At 43.1% G+C, this 21,669-nt stretch overlaps 1 protein-coding gene across 26 annotated transcripts in view; it reads right to left on the minus strand.

The window, feature by feature from the left end:
- LOC105463656 (ryanodine receptor 3) overlaps window positions 1-21,669 on the minus strand; it is a 561,838-nt gene that overhangs the window by 223,019 nt on the left and 317,150 nt on the right. For all 26 annotated transcript variants that reach the window (XR_011606198.1, XR_011606199.1, XM_071067152.1 and 23 more), the window contains exons 20-27: window positions 19,079-19,295; window positions 14,513-14,617; window positions 13,039-13,142; window positions 11,800-11,883; window positions 9,388-9,547; window positions 7,761-7,908; window positions 6,672-6,877; window positions 5,944-6,118 (exon numbers count right to left, since the gene is read on the minus strand). Coding sequence is in view for 24 of the 26 variants with exons in the window: in XM_071067152.1 (XP_070923253.1) it covers window positions 5,944-6,118; window positions 6,672-6,877; window positions 7,761-7,908; window positions 9,388-9,547; window positions 11,800-11,883; window positions 13,039-13,142; window positions 14,513-14,617; window positions 19,079-19,295 (1,199 nt within the window). In the remaining 2 variants the exon portion in view is untranslated. The remainder of the gene's footprint in view (window positions 1-5,943; window positions 6,119-6,671; window positions 6,878-7,760; window positions 7,909-9,387; window positions 9,548-11,799; window positions 11,884-13,038; window positions 13,143-14,512; window positions 14,618-19,078; window positions 19,296-21,669) is intronic.

The following is a 21,669-nucleotide window of genomic DNA, read 5'->3' on the forward strand; positions in this document are numbered from 1 at the left end:
TATTTTTGTGACAGGGTCTGCAATGGATGAAACCATTTCCTTTCTATAGACAGACATGTTTATAAATAAAGAACCTTTGGAAATCTGACTACAGTGTAGAATAAGAATTGCTTGCCAGTAAAATTTCTAGGCTCCCCGTTGGGAAAGATGGTTTTGCTATGTGCCACGACAAGATGTGAAGGAAGAAGAAACTATCCCAACCCCAAGGAGCTTACAGAAGTGGGGACAAGGTACGGAATATAAACCAGTGAATGTGTTTGCCGTAAACCATCCCTAATCTCAAGACAGTATTTTGGTTATTCTACTAAGGGAGGTAACTAAACCAAGAAAGCCACCAGTATAGGTTTATTTTGGAGCCGTGAACATGAAGATCATGAAACAGTCCAGCCTTGATGTGAGCACAGAATAGGACAGCTTAAGAAAACCTCCCTATTCCATTCTTCTCCATGAACCTGGGTGGTGCAATAAGTGAGCAGCAGGGGTGAAAGCCTCAGTGCAAAGCAGCAACAATGAGGATTTGACCTCAGGACATAAAAATAATGTCCTAGTCACAGACCCATTGACAATGTAAGGGGGAAAAGGTAATAATTGCATAAGACTTCTTTTTTTTCCTAAGGATGTTGAGCTCCTCCTCATTCCTAAGCATCAGTAAGAGAGGACAGCACTTTAATGAGGCTAAAACTAAGGACATGAGGAGTTAATGGACTTGACCAAGATCACAGGAAGGGCAAGTGACAAAATGGGATGACATCCTTTATCCTCGAGTCATAGGCCAGCTGCCAGTCAGTGTGTGAGAGGGAGTGAGCGTTCAGGGGATGAATGCCCCAGATTTAAACGGTAGTTATGACCGGGGCCAGAGGACTGCATTCACTAGGGAGTAAAGTGTTGCCCCTGTGGGGCAGAAGCCTTCTCTACAGGGAGAGTTGCACACTCCATGGGAAAAGACAGGGTGTAACAAAAGTCATGGATGCAAGAGCAATGGGAGGCACAGAGTATTGGGGACCTCCAGGAGGCTAAGTGGACGCGGCTGGGACAGGTCTGTAAAACAGCACCAGAAAAGCTAAATCTAAGGCTTGAGTCCGAAAAGAGAACATCCGAAAGGACAGAGAGGAAAGATTAATTCTCATAAAGCACCAGCGCTTTCTCCTGGAGAAAATGATTCGATAACTAGATACATTTAATCAGCTCCCTCCACTTGGCTAAGGAGGATCTAGCTAATATCTGCATTTCTAAAACTTCTTTATTTGAGGCATTTAAAAATCTTGTAACTTTATAACTCTTCAGGAAAGATAGATAAGGGGGAACAACCATGGCATGATAAACCACAACAGCAAATATTTATCAAATACCTTGTAAATGTCAGGCTTCGTGCTCTGCAGATATATCTCATTATTATGCCAATTTTACAGATGAGGAAACTGAGACCTAGAAAGTGGACTTGCTCAACATCTGCTACCTGGTAAACTGCAGAGTCAGCATGTGAACGAAGCTGCCTGAGCAGGAGTCCACAGCAAACAATGCGGACTGAGGCCAGGATGCCTGCTTCCTAATTGTCATGTAAGCTAACTTGCTTTGTATCAGTTACACTGCTTTTCAAATGATTTTCCAACGTGTCAGGTAGTTCACCTGTTTGTCTCTAGATTAGACAGATGGAGACCCATGACCGCAACACGCTCCAGGGTCCTTAAAGGGCTACCTGTACACAGCCCACCACATGGCACTCCAGAATTCACCTGGTTAAAAGGACCCCCTGGGCAAGGTCATGTGGCATTACTATCTGACTGTCATAAAGAAGGATTTCCATGTTGCACACAGCTTCATTAACCCATAGCCTCAAATGAGACTGGAGAAGACAAAAAATAAGAGGGAAAAGAATGCCACCTCCCTACATGCAGCCTAATAGATACAATCATGCTGACAACTCCGCAGAGGTTTGAGAAGAAAATCTGCAGACGGCACAGTCTTCAGCCAAGTTCTATACAGAAGTTCTTGTCCCAGGAAAGCAATGGCAAGAATATATGCATTTATATTTTGTAGAGGACCCCCAGTTCTGATACACTCGGTGTTATAAGGCCTCATACTGGTTTTCTGATTAGGAAGAGGGAGAGCAGGAGGGTAATCTTATAATTCCAGGAGATTGCAAAGAAACCAGCGCTCTCAAAAATCCAAAGGAGAGATCCATTTTCAAACCATTGTAAACTAAAGGAACACAAAAAAGAGAATAGCTACCAGCAAGGGAAAAGCTGACATCTTAGAGACAGGGAGGTAGATGACCGCTCAGACCGTTCCTGGGGTGTTTCTGGGAGTTTCAGTCCAGCAGCACATGTTGTACCCCTTCCTTCCCATTTCCTGCTAAGCTTTGCAAAGACAGAGTTACAGGACAACACGGAGATGGTCACAAGCCTTGCAGAAAACAAAGGAAACAATAGGCCACGCTCCCCTGCCACAGCCACTTTCTGAAACACAAGACCCATCTGGAGAGAGAATGACAGGGGACCCTGGGTACCAGCGTGTGTGCCTGCAGGTGGTAGTGACACTTCCTGCAGATAAGTTTCATTTTCTGCCTATTGAAAAGCTGCCAACAGAAACGAGGCATCTGTTAAACCCGACAGGTCAGTGGGCAGGAACGGCCTGGGAGGCTGCCCCTGCAGACACCAAAGCTGTAACAGGAGGCAGGATGGCCCTCGGGGGAGTGCCTGGCAGAGAGGCAGCGCAGGAGGCCACACCAAAGCCTCTTCCCGATGTCACATTCTGAGGTCTAGCAGGATGTTCCGGATTTTATCTGCCTTTCCTTTAAACAGAGGAAAAGAGAAGGCTAATAGCAAAGGGTTTGCCTTGGAGGCTTCTGGGCTCTCAGATACTTCTAGGTGACAACACTGAGAGCTGTGATGGTCCAGTCCAGGGACCAGGGGAGGGAACATTAATTAGAAAATTCTAATGAAGCAGATAAAGGCATATAATCTATGATGCATAAGAGGATGGAAATGACAACTTATAAGTAAGCCAGAGGTAAAAACAGCCATGAACTAAAATATCTGCCCGCACTGCTTCCCCAGAAGGGCAACAGGCTTCCCATGGCCCGGCTCCCACTGGGGTAATGGCTGAAATCAAAGCTGACATGCTGGCGACCAGAACAACACAAGCAAGCAGGGCATTTTGTTTTATGGGGTGCGGGGTGGTAGGCGCTACAATGCATAACATGTTTTATTTTCAACAGATGCTTTTCCTAACAACTCAAGGCAAGAATTGCTACCTCTTTCCACTTGACACAGAGAGAAGAGAGATGCTATGCGGTTATTCCAGGCCTTTGGGCTACTGTTATCAAAGAATGGCACGTCGACTTCCTTATAACTACCCTTCCACCAACTCACAAGCCACTGCAGAATTGAAAGAGCTTTCCAATCATCTTGTCTCTGTTATTAAAGTGCATTGTAATGCGACAGTATAATGTGCTAACACATTACCGTACAGTTCTATTATTAAACAGCATCCTAATAAGACTTTGTTATTCTGAAGGTCAAATCACATCCCTGTACACAAGAGGCCTATGGGACAATACTTCCATTACAATACAGATGCTCTCTAAAAGCAGGGATATGCTCAAATATCCCTCCCCTTGAGTATTCCTCTGCTCAAACCCCATAACGGCCCCTCATTTCCTAGAGGGTGAAGTCCAAGGGTGCTTGGCTCAGAGAACACAATAGTTTCTTGAACGAAAAGGCTGAGTCTCAGTATTTGAGCCTATAATCTGCACCTTATCTACCTTTCCAGCGTCATCATCCATACATTCCAAACACAAATCTTCTACCCTTTCCTGTAGCTTCCTGGAGCCACAGAACTACTCTTGTTACATCCCCTGACAGGACTAGCCTTCTCCTTACACAGACATCTCGTATTCTTTATTTAACGTGCAATTCAAATCCCATTCATATAGACTTTTCATTCTGTATTAGTCACTCGCCATTGATAACTTACTGCTCTGCATTATCATCTTTTTTACAACTAACAAATGAGCTCCTGAATACTGCTACTACCCACATTTGCATATGCTTTAGACCACTCTGCTCTCACACTTCAGTGTGCATGCAAATCACCAGAGTGTCACGTCAGAATGCAGATTCTGATTCTGGTCTGGGGTCGGGCTGAGATTCCTCATTGCTAACAAGCAGACCATACCTTGACTATCAAGGCTTTGGACTTTACAAAGTTCTTGTAACTCTGCACAACATACGAGATTCTTATCTCCTCCTCAGATTTCAACAGACAAGTACCCTCTTCCAGTTCACACAACAGTAGAGCCTGGAAAAGGCCCTGATTTTTGGACTCTTTCTATCCCAGAGAAAGACTTTCCTTGGAGATGTGCCTGAATCTCCGAGGCTGTTTTCCTCCTGGCCTCAGAAGGAGGGCACTGCGTGACGGGGGTGCTTGGGAAGCACCTGGTGGTCCTTGTACACTGTCCTGATGTCCACCCACAGAAATCCTCTCCTTTGCCTCTGAACCAGCACACAGGCCATTCCTTCCTCTGGCAACATCATTCTCACCTGTCTTCAAAAACAGAGTTATTTCTTTAAAACTTTGATTTTAAACCTCTTCGGAAGGCATTAAAATATGACCCCATTTGACTTTCATCATTTATCTTTTTAGGAAAATATGACTTGTAAGCTTTTTATTTCTCCAAATATTTGTCTCTTAGAAAAACCTTGAAAGGTACAGTTCAATATGCATGTTTTAGACAACAAGTGTCTGAGAAAAAGTGCGAAAGTCATTTATAAAGCTAAAAACGCTCTAGAAAGAGCATGTACATTACATACACACACTTTCATGTATTTGTGCTCTCTTCCTATGCAGTTGTATCGTTTTAGCTCTCTAGGTAGGAAATGTTTCTTTCTGTAAAGTCTCAGAAATTTAGGGCTACAAGGAGCCTTCAACATTTACAGAGAGGAAAACGAGTTCCCAAATGGATAAATAAAGTCAACTAAGATGTCCTGGGTAGGCAGGAGCAGAAGCAGGGTGAGAGTCCAGGTCTCCTGACCCAGAACAGCCCCCTTCTCGTCCGTGAGGAGGAAACAGCTTGGCAAAGCACTAGGCATAAGGGCATTCACACAGCAGGTGTTAAATCATTGCCGTTGAATTTTGTATCTGTGAAGAACATTAGATTTTATTTCATCAATCCTTATATTCTCCGATATAGATGAAGAGAGTAAAGCCAAGAGAGGTCAAACAAATACGCTTTGGGAGCCAATGAGCTTGTTAGGAGCAAGTCTACTGACTTGCATTACACTGTTTCCCCTATATACTAAGAGTCCTGTGTACGTAATGTAGTTACATAGACAAGAAATAATAAGCTCCAATTCCTCCTTTGTGTAGCTGGAAGCATGCGCCCGACTGTGGTCTATTCATGGACATTAAAAAATGCAACTCTGGTTGGGTTTCACAGTGTGTCTGAATTTCAAAATAAATTCTATTTCATTCAAGGAAATAGCTAAGTCTAACTTTCGTGTTTCAATGGTTCTCTTCAAAGCATCAAGTTCAATTAAACAAACATGCAGACTGACAATTCAAATCAGAATAAAAGGATAATTCTTTAATTCACTGATTTTTCTCTCCTGTCAAGGACATCAGTCATATACAATAAGCATTTTCTTTGTAATACTGGGAAACCTGGAGAATCTTAAAATGCCAAGACACAGGGCAAGGAATTAGCTTCCTGGTTAACGCATCTGAGAGTTCGGAATTTATATGTACGCTGCACACACCAACTATCACTATTATCTCCCCAAATCTTTGAAATTGCTAGTCTAAGGGATCGTCTTCAACATTAGGATTTTTAAATGGGCAAAGGATAGCGTAGGCCAAATAAGGAAGTAGAGGAGTTCGCTCAGCTCTCCCTGTATTTTCCTCCAGCCTCATGGAGCTGGGGTTGGCAGAGGGTGTTAGATTTACCATTCTCAATCTCGTAGTCAGCGAAGGCAAGTTCAGAGCCTTTGTTGGTGATCAGCAGCTCCCCATTCAGTGTGAAGATCATTGAAGCATCATCCAGGTTAATCATACATCCGACCACATCTCCTGGCTGCCACGTACGCCCAAAATACCCACTTCCTTGATGCCAACGCTGGCCCTAGAAAACAAGACTCTAGGGCTTAGAGAAATGGAGTTTCTAGAGGCCCCTGCAGCTGGATAAATGACCGTATCTGCATTATCTCCTAACTAGTAGTGGTACATGACTTCCAGGGGGCACTCAAGGATAACCAACAAGGAGGAGTGGTCTATGTTATAAATGAAACCAAGACACACAAGGTAGCCCAAGTCTCTGGTTCTAGTCACAGCCATGGCAATAATCAGGATTCTCTCTAGGGAAAACTGGTAAGATTTCCTGACATACTGGCTGCATAGTGATCTCTGTGTCACCTCCGGAGTGGAGTCAATGGGCTTGGGTGCAAAACCAGATATGAAGGTGATTGTAGAAAGGATTTGGGGTACAGTGCTCCCCTTCAACAGAGTGAAGAGCAAAGAAACAGTCACCAGGCGATGCTCATTCTATGTTTACATTAGCCAGTGGTGGTGGCCACTCACTTTGAAGTCAGAGATCCAGTAATTTGAGCTTCCAGAAAAATGTTTGGAGAAGGAAAACTTGGTCTGAGGATGTGTGTTTGCTAGATATATGGACTCACCCTGCTGCCTTCAAACACAAAGGCTTGGTCATCGGCCCCCAGCTCGACATCAGGCCGACAGCCTGGCCTGGCCCAGCCAACTCGCATGTCTCCTCCAGTCACCACCTCAAACTCAAAATACCACTTTCCAGATCTCACTGCATAAGATCGCTCTACCCGGAAAAATCGGATCTTGTCTATGCTGACTTTCTCCACAGCCGAGTCAGCTATTGTGAGAAGGAAGGCGAACAGAGGGTGTGGAAGGGAAAGAGAAAACATAGGCCTTTAATAATTCAGTAGCACTACTCAAAAGAATTTGATGAGAACATCTGAGACTGACCATAGGTCAACTACTATCCAATATGGCATTCTGTTCATAATAGGTCATCATTATCATCACCATACGAGCTACCATTGACTGAGGGATTGCTTCATAGTAGGTCTTTTAGAGAACATTTCTCAGTTTTCCCTCACAATAAACCCATGAGGTAGCTAATACTGTCTTCATTTTACTGATGAAGAAATTCAGGGTCAAAGAGGTAAAATCATTTATTCAGTGTCACAGAGCCAATGAACAGAGGAGCAAAGGTATAAACCCAGATTGGACTTCAAAACCATCCCCTTAATGATTTACAATTCTGCCCATGTGGCCTACGATACCTCCTGGGGCGCGGGATGACGATAACATGCTCATCAATTTTAAGCTGTTGTTCAGATTTTAATCTGAACAAGCTTTTAATTTGGAGATGTGATTACCTGATCTAAAAGTAAGCTGATATTCACACATTTGGAAAATAAGAGCAAAAATCAGTGACTTGGTTTTTGATCAGGTATTCTGAAAAGCTCAGCTACCCCAGAAGATCACCTATTCCTTGTAGGAATGATTCACAGAAGTCCTCATCGCAGAAAATCTGTCAATGGGATGATGGTTTACATCAAACATGGTCTCCCAAATAATAATAATAAAAGAATCACACCATTTAGTCTAGTGCTCTTCAGCCCCAAGACTATTTCCAATAGTACAAGTTAGACCTATTTGAAGTTAGGACACCCCAAGAGGAGGACCTGTTTAGTAAACTGGGGACAGAATAAACACTCTCAACTCATTACCTAGTTCTTGGTCTGATGGCTCAATGTTATATCCGTAACCAACAAAAGTGCGCACAGCTTCCCGCAGGCTGTCCCTGTTTGACTTCTTGGTACGCTCGTCCAGTAATGCATATGGCACCAGACGGGGATTTCTTTTGTTCTTCAAATCCTATGTGAAGCCAGAGAAAAAAAGTACCAAGAAAACATTTCACTTTCACCACAGCTCGCCCTGTTCACATATTCCCAGCAACAGTCCTGGCTTTCTGGCGGCTCTAGGTCTATGAGCACTTCCCTCAGTGCCTTCACATTTACCAATGTACATACTTGCCACTTCTTCTCCAGATTAAATGACTATAAATGGAAACATTTTACTAATGCTCAAAGCTAGCATCAAAAAACACTTTTGGCCAGGCGTGGTGACGCATGCCTGTAATCCCAGCACTTTGGGAGGCCGAGGTGGGCAGATCACTTGAGGTCAGGAGTTCGAGACCAGTCTGGCCAACACGGTAAAACCCCATCTCTACGAACAATACAAAAATTAGCTGGGTGTGGTGGTGAGTGCCTGTAATCCCAGCTACCCGGGAGGCTGAGGCAGGAGAATCACTCGAACCCAGGAGATGAAGGTTGCAGTGAGTTGAGGTCATGCACTCCAGCCTGGGTGACAGAGTGAGAGTCTCATTAAACAAAACAAAACAAAACAAAAACGCTTTTAATAATACTAGCCTGTGAATAAAATGAAGTGACACAGAATTGGTTAGAAACCTCCATTCCCAAGGCAAAGCAGATGGAGATTTGTATAATGATTTCCCTGTGAAAGATCATGTCATGATTTAGGTTGCTATAGCCTCCTCATGACAGCTTAACAAGCCTTCATGGAGAAACGTCGGAAATGGTGGCAGAGCCACAGTGTGTTCATTACATGGCAGAGGACACACATTTGTAGTAATGTCCCTCTCAGTTCCTTAGGAGGGACTAAGAAGACAATAGGGACAATTGCACAGATAAGTCATCCAAACTCTTAAGTATAACATGCTGTTTTGAACCTCTTCACTCTGCTGCTCCTCCTCCCCGCATAGTTTCCACAGTTGTATCCTTCCTGGCTTCCAGATGTGTGCAGGTTTGGAGGCTCCAGTATGAATTCACTAATGTGCACATAGCCGCACCTGAACTTCCCTGATACTAACGCTACCACTAGTGATTACTAAGATGGGAGAAACCATCTCAAGGAAAGAGATGTGCCAGGTGGTTTGGGACTGAACTCTATCTAATTTCTTGCTGTGCTCTGGCTTTCAAGCTGCCTCCTGCTCAGGCCAAGACTTCTGTCCAGAAATCGTTGGCCCAGTGGACTGAAGTAAGGAGGTAAAAGCTTTTGGGCAGCTGGTTTGCTGCTCTGCTGGGCTAGCTTCCCCTCCATTTCATCCTCACCAGCAGATACGTGGGACCATCCCAGAAATACTGCTGAGCTATGATGTGACCATCACAAATTCTGTCCGGCCCCATGATTCCATAAATAATGAACACACTGACGTGTGAGGGACACAGTGCAAAGGCAACCTCTTCCTTCTGATCTAACACACACCAAAGCAAAATGTGGATGGATGGTCCTATCTTCTAACTTTGCCAGCATGCCTGACCCAGCATTTCTTACCTGTTGGATGCCATAGGTCCATCCTTGTTTTATTCTGTCTTTTGCCCAAACATTGTGCGCATTTTCTGCAAGCTTATCCACTAAAATTTCTTGAGGAGGTAACAGCTTCACATCAGACAAATCCAAAGGGGCTGGCTTATAGCCATTGGACATCATATAGCTACAAGTAAATGTAAAAGTACACAGTTTTAACAGATCTCCATGAGTTTCTCATTCCAGATTTTAGACCGAGAGCACATGGTAAGAATGCTATGCAAATAAGGCTACAGTCACAGGTCCCACTCTTTGGCTGAACGAATAGCTCAGCTCTGTTTCAAGTCTATAGATGAAGCCCCCAATCTACCACCCTCCTTCCCAACACACATAACATATTTCAAAGAAGACTTGAAAAAAGCAGATGGTCAGTACAAACCATCTTTATTTCTAAGAAAACTACCTCTGTTCTCTACAAATAATGGGCACATTCAATATGCTGCAACATTACCAGAAGCCCATCATCCCACTACAAAAACACAAGAAGTCAAAACCAAGGTCTTGTTAGCAAATGTCTTCTTATAAAGCAGCACAGAATAATCACTCAGTCGAAATGTAAAGGCTAAACTTTTACTTTTGGAATTAAAAAAAGGGCCCGGTGCGGTGGCTCATGCCTGTAATCCCAGCACTTTGGGAGGCCAAGGTGGGCGGATCATGAGGTCAGGAGATCAAGACCATCCTGGCTAATACGGTGAAACCCCATCTCTATTAAAAATACAAAAAATTAGCCAGGCGCCTGTAGTCCCAGCTACTCAGGAGACTGAGGCAGGACAATGGCGTGAACCCGGGAGGCGGTGGAGCTTACAGTGAGCCAAGATCGCACCACTGCACTCCAGCCTGGGTGACAGAGCGAGACTCTGTCTCAAAAAAAAAAAAAAAAAAAGATGTCAGAGAATTTTTGAACTTAAAGTGATCTTAGCAGTTAGCTGTCCAGTCCAAGAGTCACAGCCTCAAATGTCTGTAAATTGACTGATAACGGGAAGAAGTGGAAGAGCTCTAGGTAGACACATCGTGTAAATGGAGAAGACTGGGGTACACTGTGGAGGGAAACTCAGGAAAGCAGATTGTCAGAGCCATGGGGGAATATGAGTTTAAACGTATCTATGGCACCCAGGCGTGGTGGCTCACACTGTAATCCCAGCACTTTGGGAGGCTGAAGCAGGCGGATCATGAGGTCAGGAGATTGAGACCATCCTGGTTAACACGGTGAAATCCCATCTCTACTAAAAATACAAAAAATTAGCCGGGCGTGGTGGTGGGTGTCTGTAGTCCCAGCTACTCAGGAGGCTGAGGCAGAATGTTGTGAACCTGGGAGGCAGAGGTTGCAGTGAGTCAAGATCGCGCCACTGCACTCCAGCCTGGGCGACAGAGCAAGACTCTGTCTCAAAAAAGAAAAAAAAAAGAAAAAGGTATCTGTGGTCCTAGGGCCACTGACTGCCTAGGCCAAAGCCAGACTCCAACAGTGATGAACCATAGACCAGGGCTGAATCCATCCAGGACCTCTGAGCGGCATGAGATGCAGGCTCTATTGTAGGTAGGTAGGTAGGTAGGTAGAAGATAATGTTCTGCATCCACGTTTTCAGGACGCTGCTCTTGGGCAGAGGCAGGATGCACCAAGTGTTGCATCCTGACCTCAGCAGCTTTGGCCAGCAGCCTGTCCCCCCACTGCAGCCTGTCAGATGTGCTTTTCTTGGTGCTAGGAGTTGCGTGTGTGAGAGTGGATCTTCGAAGGTTAAGAGGAAAGAAGGGGGAAGATAAATGTTTGATTAAAGCGGGCACTGCTTGGCTCCTAAGTGATGATGACACCTGTGTGTGACTCCATCTGCACATCTGCTGGCATGCATGAGAGCAAGCAAACAAGGGAGCCAGTGGATGTGCCACCGAGCAAGCATTTGAATGTGCAAAGAAAAGAAATGTGCACCTCTGTCTGAAAGTAGCAGGAGAGGGAGAGTAGGACACAGGCAGATCTAGGGGGTCAAATGAACGGTGGCAGAGATACCCCTTCCACAAAGGACTTATAAGGCTGGTCTAGTGCCAGAGGAGTGACTCTCTGTCATGACTGTGAACCATTTTTAAGCTTTTGTGCTGAATGCTATTCTTATAGACCAAAGACTAGCATCCATCTGACATCTCCACACCTCCTGGCTCAAAACTAACAATATTAGTGTGAGGTCCAGGTAGAGGGGCAAAAAGAGGGAAAACCCTGAAATACTTCTTCACCAGGCTTCTATCTGAGGGCTTCAGTGCCATCTAGGAAACAGGGGAGCCCTTCTGAGCTGGTGCTAGCAAGTATGTGGGCTGCTGTCTTGGTACCACCCTCCTGGATTAAAAATCCAGGTTAAAGCATTAAAATCTTGAACCATTAAAAAAATCACTTACTTTTTGGGCAGTTTGACCTTCTTGAGATCCTCCTCAGCAGCTGGGTTAACATGAGCAATGTGGCACCCCAGGGCCAGGAGGGTTCTGTGACACAACAGAAGACCAAGGTCAACTGCAGTGTTAGGAACAGAAGGAACCCTAATTCACATCTGAGTTGAAAACAGACAAGAGCTATTCATTTAGACCAGGGGTCAGTAGACTTTTTCTGTAAGGAGCCAGAGAGTAAATGCCTTAGGCTTTGTGAGCCATACGTCTCTGTCACAGCTACAACTCTGTGATTACAGAGCAAAGCCAGCCATAGGCAATATGCAAACCAATGAGTCTGACTCTGTTACAAAAACAATCTATTTACAAACATAGGTAGCTGGTCTGATTGTCCTATGTGCCATATTTGCCAACTCCCAATTTAGATGATAGCAAGCATAAGATTACAAAAGAGAAATTGGTTAATTGCCTCTCTTGGAGACATTTTTCTATTTTATAAATTTGCATGAGAAATATATGCTGCTTCTAATTCCATGGAACAGATAGAATTCTAATACCCAGCCCCAGGTAGCAAATATTTACTGCATGATGCCTGTAAGTGCATAAACTGTGCTTAACACCATGAAGTACGAAGCTGTACCTTCAAGAAGCGCCAGTGTAATTGAAGGTATCCCATGTGAGCCTGTGGGACAAGGGACCTTACCAAGCATCATTATGCCAACAAAACCACAAAGTTAAAATGTTCTGCAGTGACAACTAGAGAACAGGGAAATGCAAAGACAAGAGAACAGGTAGCAAGTTCCCAAAGAATTCAAAATGGGAGATACCAATTTGGGCTAGAAAAGTTAAGGTCTAAATTAGGCCCATGGGTAGCAACACAGAAGCAAAAGTTATTTTAAAATTGAATTTTAGTGAATCAAATCAGGTTTCCCAATGGGTTTTAGAAATGCTTTATCTTTTTTCCTTTATTTAATGTGAACTGCAGGAGGTACTTGGTCTTTTGATTCTAAGTTTCTCTTCTGCCTCTTACCTTTTCCCTGTCCCTAGCAAATAGCAAATGGTTTAAGAAATATAGTCAATAATAATGGTGGATGGTTATGCTAAATCCTCTTGTGACAGGATTCATCATCATCTCCTCTAATTTATTAGAATGTGCCATGTTTTCAGGCAAGAGACATATCTTTGCAGTTTAGTTATAATGTATTAAATCATCTACTCATTGTTTGTACAACTTCAGCTCAATTGAACACTCACTTCAAGGTTTCAGTCGACATTTGTAGGTTATAATTCTTCTCAGTTTCGGGGAGCTTTGAAAACTCCACAAGGCAAGGGTGTTGTCTTTTATTGTCATCTCGTATCTAGGTGGTGACATAAGAAAGAATGTGATTTAAGTTTTGACAGCTGGCACTGCATGGGAAAACAGAACAGAACATACTTTGAAACATGGCCCAGGCAATTCGTATCAGGCAAGACAAAGACAGCAACTTGCTGATAGGCAAACGGATGATCTCTCCAGTAAACGAGACACACAGTCTCCAAGTTGCCAGTGGTTTGTGCTCTGTGGATTTGTTTCTAGACAAGCATCTGCATTTCAAACATACTTTCCCAGAGAAGCAGTGTTACATGTGGCAGCCATGCTCTTGCTCCTCCAAAATTCATGTAAATATAATGTTACTGAAGAGGAACATTCTTCAGTATAGGACAGGCTACAGAATCTGGACCAGTGTTGTGCAGTAGAACCAAAAGTCAGCCACAAAAGTGAAGCATATTTGTAATTTCGAATTTTCTAGTAGCCACATTAGAAAATCAAAAAGAAAAGTTGAAATTAATCATGTGTTTTATTTAACCTAACAAATACAAAATAATCACTTTAACAAGTAATCAACAGAAGAAATTGTTTATGAGATATTTTACTTTTTCCCCCACACTAATCTTCAAAATCTGGTGACTATTTTACACTTTTAGTACATATTGATCCAAACTAGTCACGCTTCCAAATACTCGGTAGCCACATGTGACTCACGGCTTTGTATTACTAGCCATTAAGTAATTCATTCATTCAACAAACATTTGTTGAATGCCTGTACTACATGACAGACCCTGAGCTAGATATTAGGAGTTCAATCGTGAAGCCATCCTCATGTGGTGAGAATATTTTATGGTAGCTATATAAATACATAAGTGTGGGACTACAGACACTTTGTCAGTAACTAAGCTAGAATGTGTGTCATCTGAGAGTGTCGGGGTAATAGGAAGCTTCAGAACTCACCTGTCCTTCTGCCTTCAGACATGACCTTACACAAATCATGAAACATAGTCAATTTACATTCTCTCTGAAAAATGATTTCTAGTGAAAGATTCCCTATCCTCCTCTGAGTGTCCATTAATCTTAGTGATACATCTGAAAACCATATTAAACAAGTTCTGATTCAAAACAATGAATCAGCCACTTTTCACTACCCACACAGAGATGACAATTTTTTTTCTGAAGGAGAGATGTAAGTATTCTGAAGCAGGTGCTGAGAAACAACGATATATCCCAAATAAAATAAACCAGTATTTGGGAGTAAGAAAGGGGACAGACTTCTGGTTCTGTCTGTGAAGATCTGGTCTCCTCAGTGTTCCTGACTAGTGAATGCAATGAAAACTAGGCATGCAGCAGGAGGAATGGTTCCAGATAACAAGGCAATCCCATCCTCCACCCCAGCCTGGCCACTGAGACACATACCTTGCCGAAAGTCCAGCCAAGCTCTATTTTATTCATTCCCCAAAGCTCGTGGATGTTTTCAGCTAGTCTGTCTCGGATCTTTTCGAGGTGAGGTGGCAAAACAACCTAAAGGAAAAGGAGCAAGTGAAAAGCCAGAACTATAAGAATCAATTGTATTGAAACCCATCACACAATCTATAGGAGTCAGGCACCCCACTTGAATGGCATATCACCCAGGAGGAGCTGCAGTATCTGACCTCACTCTGCTTGACCCACATGCTCCCAGCCCTCCTCCCTCTTCCTTTCTTGGCTTCCTCTCTGCTCCTTGCTGCCTCTCTGACCATTGTCTTTTCTGTGGGTATATATGTTGTATGTTCTTCACATGTGAATGCTTGCCTCACCTTATTTCCTCTCTCCATGCTCTCTCGCCCAGTAGATGATCACTCCCAAGTCAGGCCATTTCTAACCATGGTCTCAAGTTTAGACTCATGGTTCCAGCTGCCTACAGGATTCTTCTATTAAAGTGAGCTCAATATATTACTCAAAGCTGAATTTGCTATTTTTCCTTCCAAATCTTTTTTCTCCTCCTGTTTTTATTTTCTCTTTTTGTTGCAAGGCCCCACTACCTCTTTAAGCCTGGAAGTGATCCCATTATCTTTCCCTTGGCACTACTCCCCCCATCTAATCAGTCATGAAACCTACCATGTTCATTTCTTAAGTGTCCTTCTGAGGAATCCCCTTCTCTCCATTACTCAACCTCATTATTTTCTCTGTAGACCATTCCAAGAGCCTTATAATTGGCCTCCCCAGCTCCCCACTGATCTATCCTCTACACTGCAGCCAGTGGGACAAGTCTACAACAAAAAATCATGTCAAAACACTCTCTAGTGTCACTCAAGTGTTCCTTGACACTAGGACTAGATGTATTAACCACATACACAGTGCTGTTCTTCAGTTCTCATCACAGTCTCTACAAACACATCCTTTTCAAACTCCTTGAAATTCTCCTAAAAGACCGCATTGTTTCACAGTTCTGTGTCCTTGCATATGCAACCTTAACCTTTATTAATACTCCCCACTGTACACGTCACACACACACAACCCCCACACAGCCTTCCTTGGCACCTGGCAAATACCTTCAACATTTATCCTCCCGCATTTTGTTCAAATGTTGCCACCTTTGAGAAGTTTCCCCTGATTACCTAAAGGGAGAGTTCCTCTGTATTTTCCTGATGTTTTGCTCTCATCTCTCTATCTCTCCACAGAGGTCACAAACTGGGAGCCTAAGTTTTTTTTTCCTCTCAGATTATTTTTATTATTTTCATGTTTATTGGTTGATAATCCCTAGGAAATGGGAGATTTCATATAAAATTCCAGATTTCTAGTTTCTTTTGACAACTTAGAAGATGACTAGCACTGGACCCATACTTTTGCCTGGCATCTGTCAGCTGGAGCTGACATTTCAGGAGGACCTGCATGCTTGAGTGTCTGTGGCTTTTCCAGGTGAATAGTGCAAGCTGTTGATGGATCTATTATTCTAGAATCTGAAGGATAGTGGCCCTCTTCTCGCAGCTCCACTAGGCAGTGTCCTAGTGGGGACTCTGTGTGGGGGCTCCAACCCCACATTTCCCTTCCATACCACCCTAGTAGAAGTTCTCCATGAGGACCCCACCCCTGCAACAAACTTCTGCTTGGACATCCAGGTGTTTCCATACATCCTCTGAAATCTAGGCAGAGGTTCCCAAACCTCAGTTCTTGACTTCTGTGCACTCACAGGCTCAACACCATGTGGAAGCTACCAAGGCCTGGGGTTTGCACCATCTGAAGCCATGGCCTGAGCTGTACCTTGGCCCCTTTTAGCCATAGCTGGAGTGAAGTGGCTGGGTCACAGGGCACCAAATTCCTGGGCTGCACAAAGCAAGGGGGCCCTAGGCCTGGCCCAGAAAATTATTTTTTCCTTCCAGGCCTGTGGGAGGGGCTACTGCAAAGGTCAATGACATGCCCTGGAGACATTTTCTCTATTGTCTTGGTGATTAACATTCAGCTCCTTGTTATATATGCAAATTTCTGCAGTGGGCTTGAATTTCTCCCCCAGAAAATGGGTTTTTCTTTTCTATTGCATCATTAGCCTACAAATATTTCAAACTTTTATGCTCTGCTTCTTCTTGAATGCTTCACTGCTTAGAAATTTCTTCCCCCAGATACCCTAAATCATCTCTCTCAAATTCAAAGTTCCACAGACCTCTAGGGCTGGGGCAAAATGTCGCCAGTCTCTTTGCATAGCAGGAGCGACCTTTACTACAGTTCCCAACAAGTTCCTCTATCTTCATCTGAGGCCCCCTTAGACTGGACCTTATTGTCTATATCACTATCAGCATTTTGGTCAAAGTCATTCAACAAGTCTCCCTGATCAAAACTTTACCTCATTCTTTTGAACTCTTGTTGAGGTCAGCATCTTCTAGAAAGCCCTGTCTGAGTAACACACATGCTTCTGATTACTTAAGTCAGGAGAGGCAGCCCAGACAGCAGTCACACTCATGCTTCTACTCTCTGTCTGCTTAGGCAACAGCAGCCCTGTATCCATGGAGAAGCTCCTTCAGGCCTTGGCCTTCAAGCTTCTTGTCTATGAAGGAGTCCAGAAAATGCCACAGTGGTATAAGGATTATTTTGAGCTGAAGACTTTGAAAAACAAATGACACAGGATGGGGCTTTTTCTGGACTCCTCTTATGTGCCTAAAAAAAGAACCCCCCCAAAAGAATTCAACAATTTTTTTCCCAGGGGAAATTGCCACCTACTACCAGAGAAAGGTCAGCATCACACCTAAACAGACTCTGTCACAGAACTATCGTATCTCCTATCTGTTCTCCTTAGGAATCATTTATCTTTCCCCAAAGACATTTATTTTCCCAGAAGTGCCCTTCTCCCCATCTCCTTTCCCTATTAAGATGGCATATAAGCTCCAAATTCTGACTTCCTCCCTGAGCCACATTTCTTTGTGAACTCCATACCAGGTAATTAAAATGTTTTTTTCTCTCTAATCTGTCCATATGAGTTTAATTCATGGGACCCCAAAAACAGAACCTAGGAGGGTAGAAGAAAAATTTTTCCTCCCTGACATCTAGAATACACAGGACCCAGATGATCTAATTCTTAGAATCACCTCTAGCTCACAATCCCCTCTCAATTTCCTATCAACATTCTTATTCCCCATCAAGGTACTCTGTGAAGCAGGCAGAGAAATACTGAAATGCTATAGAAAGTGATACAGCTTGGCTCTGTGACCCCATCCAAATCTCATCTCGAATTGTAATTCCCACGTCGGGGAAAGGGCCTGGTGGGAAGTGATCTGATCATAGGGGCAGCCTTCCCCCTTGCTGTCCTCGTAATAGAGTTCTCATAAGATCTGATGGCCTAAAAGTGTGGCACTTGCCCCTTCACTCTCTCTCTCCTGCTGCCTTGTGAAGAGGTGCTTGCTTCTCCTTCACCTTCTGCCATGACCGTAAGTTTCCTGAGGCCTCCTCAGCCATGCAGAACTGTGAGTCAACTAAACCTCTTTTCTTTATAAATTACCCAGTCTCAGGTAGTTCTTTATAGCAGTATGAAAATAGAATAATACATAGTCATTAGCCACAGGAGGTAAGAAGCAAACTCATGAACACATACACATAGATGAATACAATAGGGTCATATGAATATACGGGGAAAACGCATGCTAGAGAAAGCCTGTAGGCTAAAATAGCTATATTGTGCAAATTATTAACCCCAAGTGCCTTAGAGGCATGGTCTCTTTTCATTTATTTTCTATAACATCTAGAATAGTGATTCAAATAGCCCTGCTGTATATAAAATGCTAAAAGCTCTTGCATGCCCCTTGTAACATCACGTGATGTGTCTCTCTCAAAATACAGACCCTGGAAGGGAAAGAAAATATCCATTTATCAGCACTTTCAAAGCCCTCCATGCCATTCCCTGTTTCTCTCCCTTTTATTTTCCAACTCTTCTCCTACATGCTCCTCCCTCTTCCAAGAGCTCAGCCATATGAGAACATGCATTGCCACCTGTCTATACTTCTACTTTGTGTTTTTACTTCTATGCCCTTATTTATCCCATTTCTTTTATACCACCCCTGGAGACCCTCCCCCATTTAAGCTTATTAAAGGCTCTAACTGAATTCCACCCTTACCACACAGACTTCTAGAAACATTCTAGCCTAAAGGATTTCTCTAGCATTTACTGGTGCATACTGTTCATTTTGCATTTATTACATTTGGCCTTTAAAAAAATCATACATTTGCTTCTTACATCTTTAAGTTGGTTGAGAATTCCCAGAGAATACATCAATATTTCTGTCTATCCTTCACAGAATATAACACACATAGCAGGTGTTCAACATGTTCACTGACTGAGAAATCCTTAAAGACCCAATCGACGCACATGGTGAAAATGTGGAGAGTAATAGTTGTTCACATTACACAATAATTATGGAACATGTATATTAAGTAAGGTTCAAAGACAAGAAAGAAAGAAGTATTTAACTCTATGGCTTCATCTGTATCCGCTGTCTTTTGCTGGTAATTTGAACCTACCTGACTGGTGTCTATGGGGCATGGGATGAAAGAGGCTTGGGAGAGGAACTGGGTGGTACCCAAGAGATCTCTAACACCATCAGCATCACGTTTATATTCTTTGACAGGTTCCAATCTCATCTTCTCTTTTGGAAGTAAGGCTTCATAGCAAGGGGCATAGCCAGAGGGAGGCAGGAACTTAAACTCTCCATGACGTCCACCCATCAGGAAACGTACTCTGTCATTTGAAGACAGCAGAAATACAGAGGTTAAAAAAAATGCAGCCCAAATAAGTGAAAATTAAAGATCAATCCCTGCCTCCCACCCTCAACATAATTTTGTTGAGAAGTGAATGACTTCAGATTAACCACGGCAAACATCCTCCAGTAGGTACCAAAACAGCAGAGGGGTAAGTGAGCATCAAGGCGTGATCCTCAGCCGACCTATCACGGCTAAGTCCCTAAACCTTTATATACATAAACCACTAGGTTTTTAGAACCAAGTTTATCTGTACTCTAATAGGTAAATAATTACTATAGATATTACTGCAGTATTGAAAAGCATAGCAGTGATAATGATGAGATTATTCTCTGTAAAGATCGTATCGAAATTACAGTATGATAACTTCAACTCTTCTTGAGGGAAATTATCCACACATTGGTTAAAGAAAGCATGATGTAACTATATGGAGAAAGTAGTAAAATCTTATTTTAATATTCAAGGGAAAGACTAAGTAACATCAGAGTATTAATCACAAATGGTTCATGGCTGGCAAGGTTACTTAAAAATGTTACACTGTGGAGGCCACATTTCCCTGAAGCAGCCGTATCAGGGTGGCTGTGAGGAGGCAGCCATGGCCGCGTGGGGACAGATGGGCATCAAGCATTTGCTCACTGGGATGCCAGTGTCTTTCTTAGTATCATCCCCCTGATAGTACCCAACCCTGACATCCTGGCCCACCTCCTGCAGTGCTCACTGGCACTTCCCAACAAAGTGGGGAAGGACACTAAAGGTCTGACAGTAACAGCAGGCAGGCTCTGATTACCATCGCGCAGAAGTCTTTCAATATCATAATTCAGCATTCTGGCTGAAAGTCAGCCTCATATACATGGGTTAGGTTAGGGTTAGATTGGACCCTAAAGTTCCCCACGCAAAAAGAAAAAGGTGAAAGTAAGCGATTTCAAAATGTTACTTCATATGATCCCAGGTTTATAATCAGAAATAGAGCTTTCACAAGTCAACTGCAACCACATTAAATTGATGAGGAAATACAACCAGTTTTCCATAATTAAAACATGGCAAGATATGGCACTCTGGAGGTTCAACAGTAATTGAACACTGGAAAAAAGTCAATATATATGCAGTGTTTACGTTCAACATTCATTCCCCTCCCCTTCTCCATTTAACAAATCTTTACTGAGCCCATACAATTAGCACTTGCTTTTGTACTGGGATTCAGCAATGAACAAGGTATACGGCATCCCTGGTGTCACAAAGCAGGTATTCTAGCAGACAAATAGGCATAATTACTGATTGGGAGACATCTGATGGGGTTTTAAAAAGGGAGCTGTGAATTCACTCAGGTAAGGGGTTGGCTGTTGGCATCAAGGAAGGCCTCTCTGACATGTGAGCTAACTCTGAAAGGTAAGGAAAAACCAGTGAGCTCAAGATCTGGAGGAGGAGCATTTCAGGCAGAGGAACAAGTGCAAAGGCTCTGAGGTGGAGAAGACCTTGGGTGGATCAGATAACAGGAAGGAGGGTGGCGTGGGTGAGAACACCATGAGCCTGAGTGGTAGGGCTGTATCAGGCAGGGTCTGTGAGCCCTGGCAAGGAGGTAGGATTTTATTTCAAGTGGAAAGCTGCTGATGGGTTTTAATGTAAGGAAATATAAGATTCTCCTAGTTGCCCTATGCAGATAGATCTGGGGACCAGTGGAATAGTCACAGGGAGATAATGGTGGGTTGGACCGAGGTGATCCAAGCAGCCATACCCAGTTTTGTTTTGGAATTAGGCTTGTTCGGAATTGCTCATGGACTGAGTGTATGAGTGGAGGGGGATGAGGTATACAGAGAAAAGTTATGATTTGGCAAAACTTTCACAACAGGATACTTTCCAATGGGCCTCACTTCCTTTCACTGGAACGTTTTGGTAGGTCAGCCTTGCAAGATATTCTCAGTGTTGGCTGCCTAATTGTGATGGTGGAAACCTAATTGTGAAACTGGAAAATACAGCTTCTTTTAAGTAAAGAGATGCTAAGGTTTTCTTCCTTCCCAATAAGAACACTTTATCTGAAAAGCATTTTATAAAATGCTGTTTTAAAATTAATTATAGAAATCATACAAAACCTCCCAGTTTCCTATTTTAAGGTACTCAATAATAATGATATAGAGTTAGAATCACAACTGTCCCTTGTGAATGTTCCTACATTAAGTGTTATGTAATAGGGCACGATCTATGTGTATTAACAATGTGAACAATGAAATTAAAACAAAATTGAGTCATTAGCCTGCAGTATTACTAATTTAGTGAACCTCAGGAAATAACGACTAAATCTTAACATTATTTGTTGAGAACTTCCCAATTCAATTGCAACATAACAGATTGTGTTACTG

The sequence above is a fragment of the Macaca nemestrina genome, chromosome 7, assembly GCF_043159975.1.
Source record: "Macaca nemestrina isolate mMacNem1 chromosome 7, mMacNem.hap1, whole genome shotgun sequence".
In the NCBI taxonomy this organism is placed as follows: Eukaryota; Metazoa; Chordata; class Mammalia; order Primates; family Cercopithecidae; genus Macaca; species Macaca nemestrina.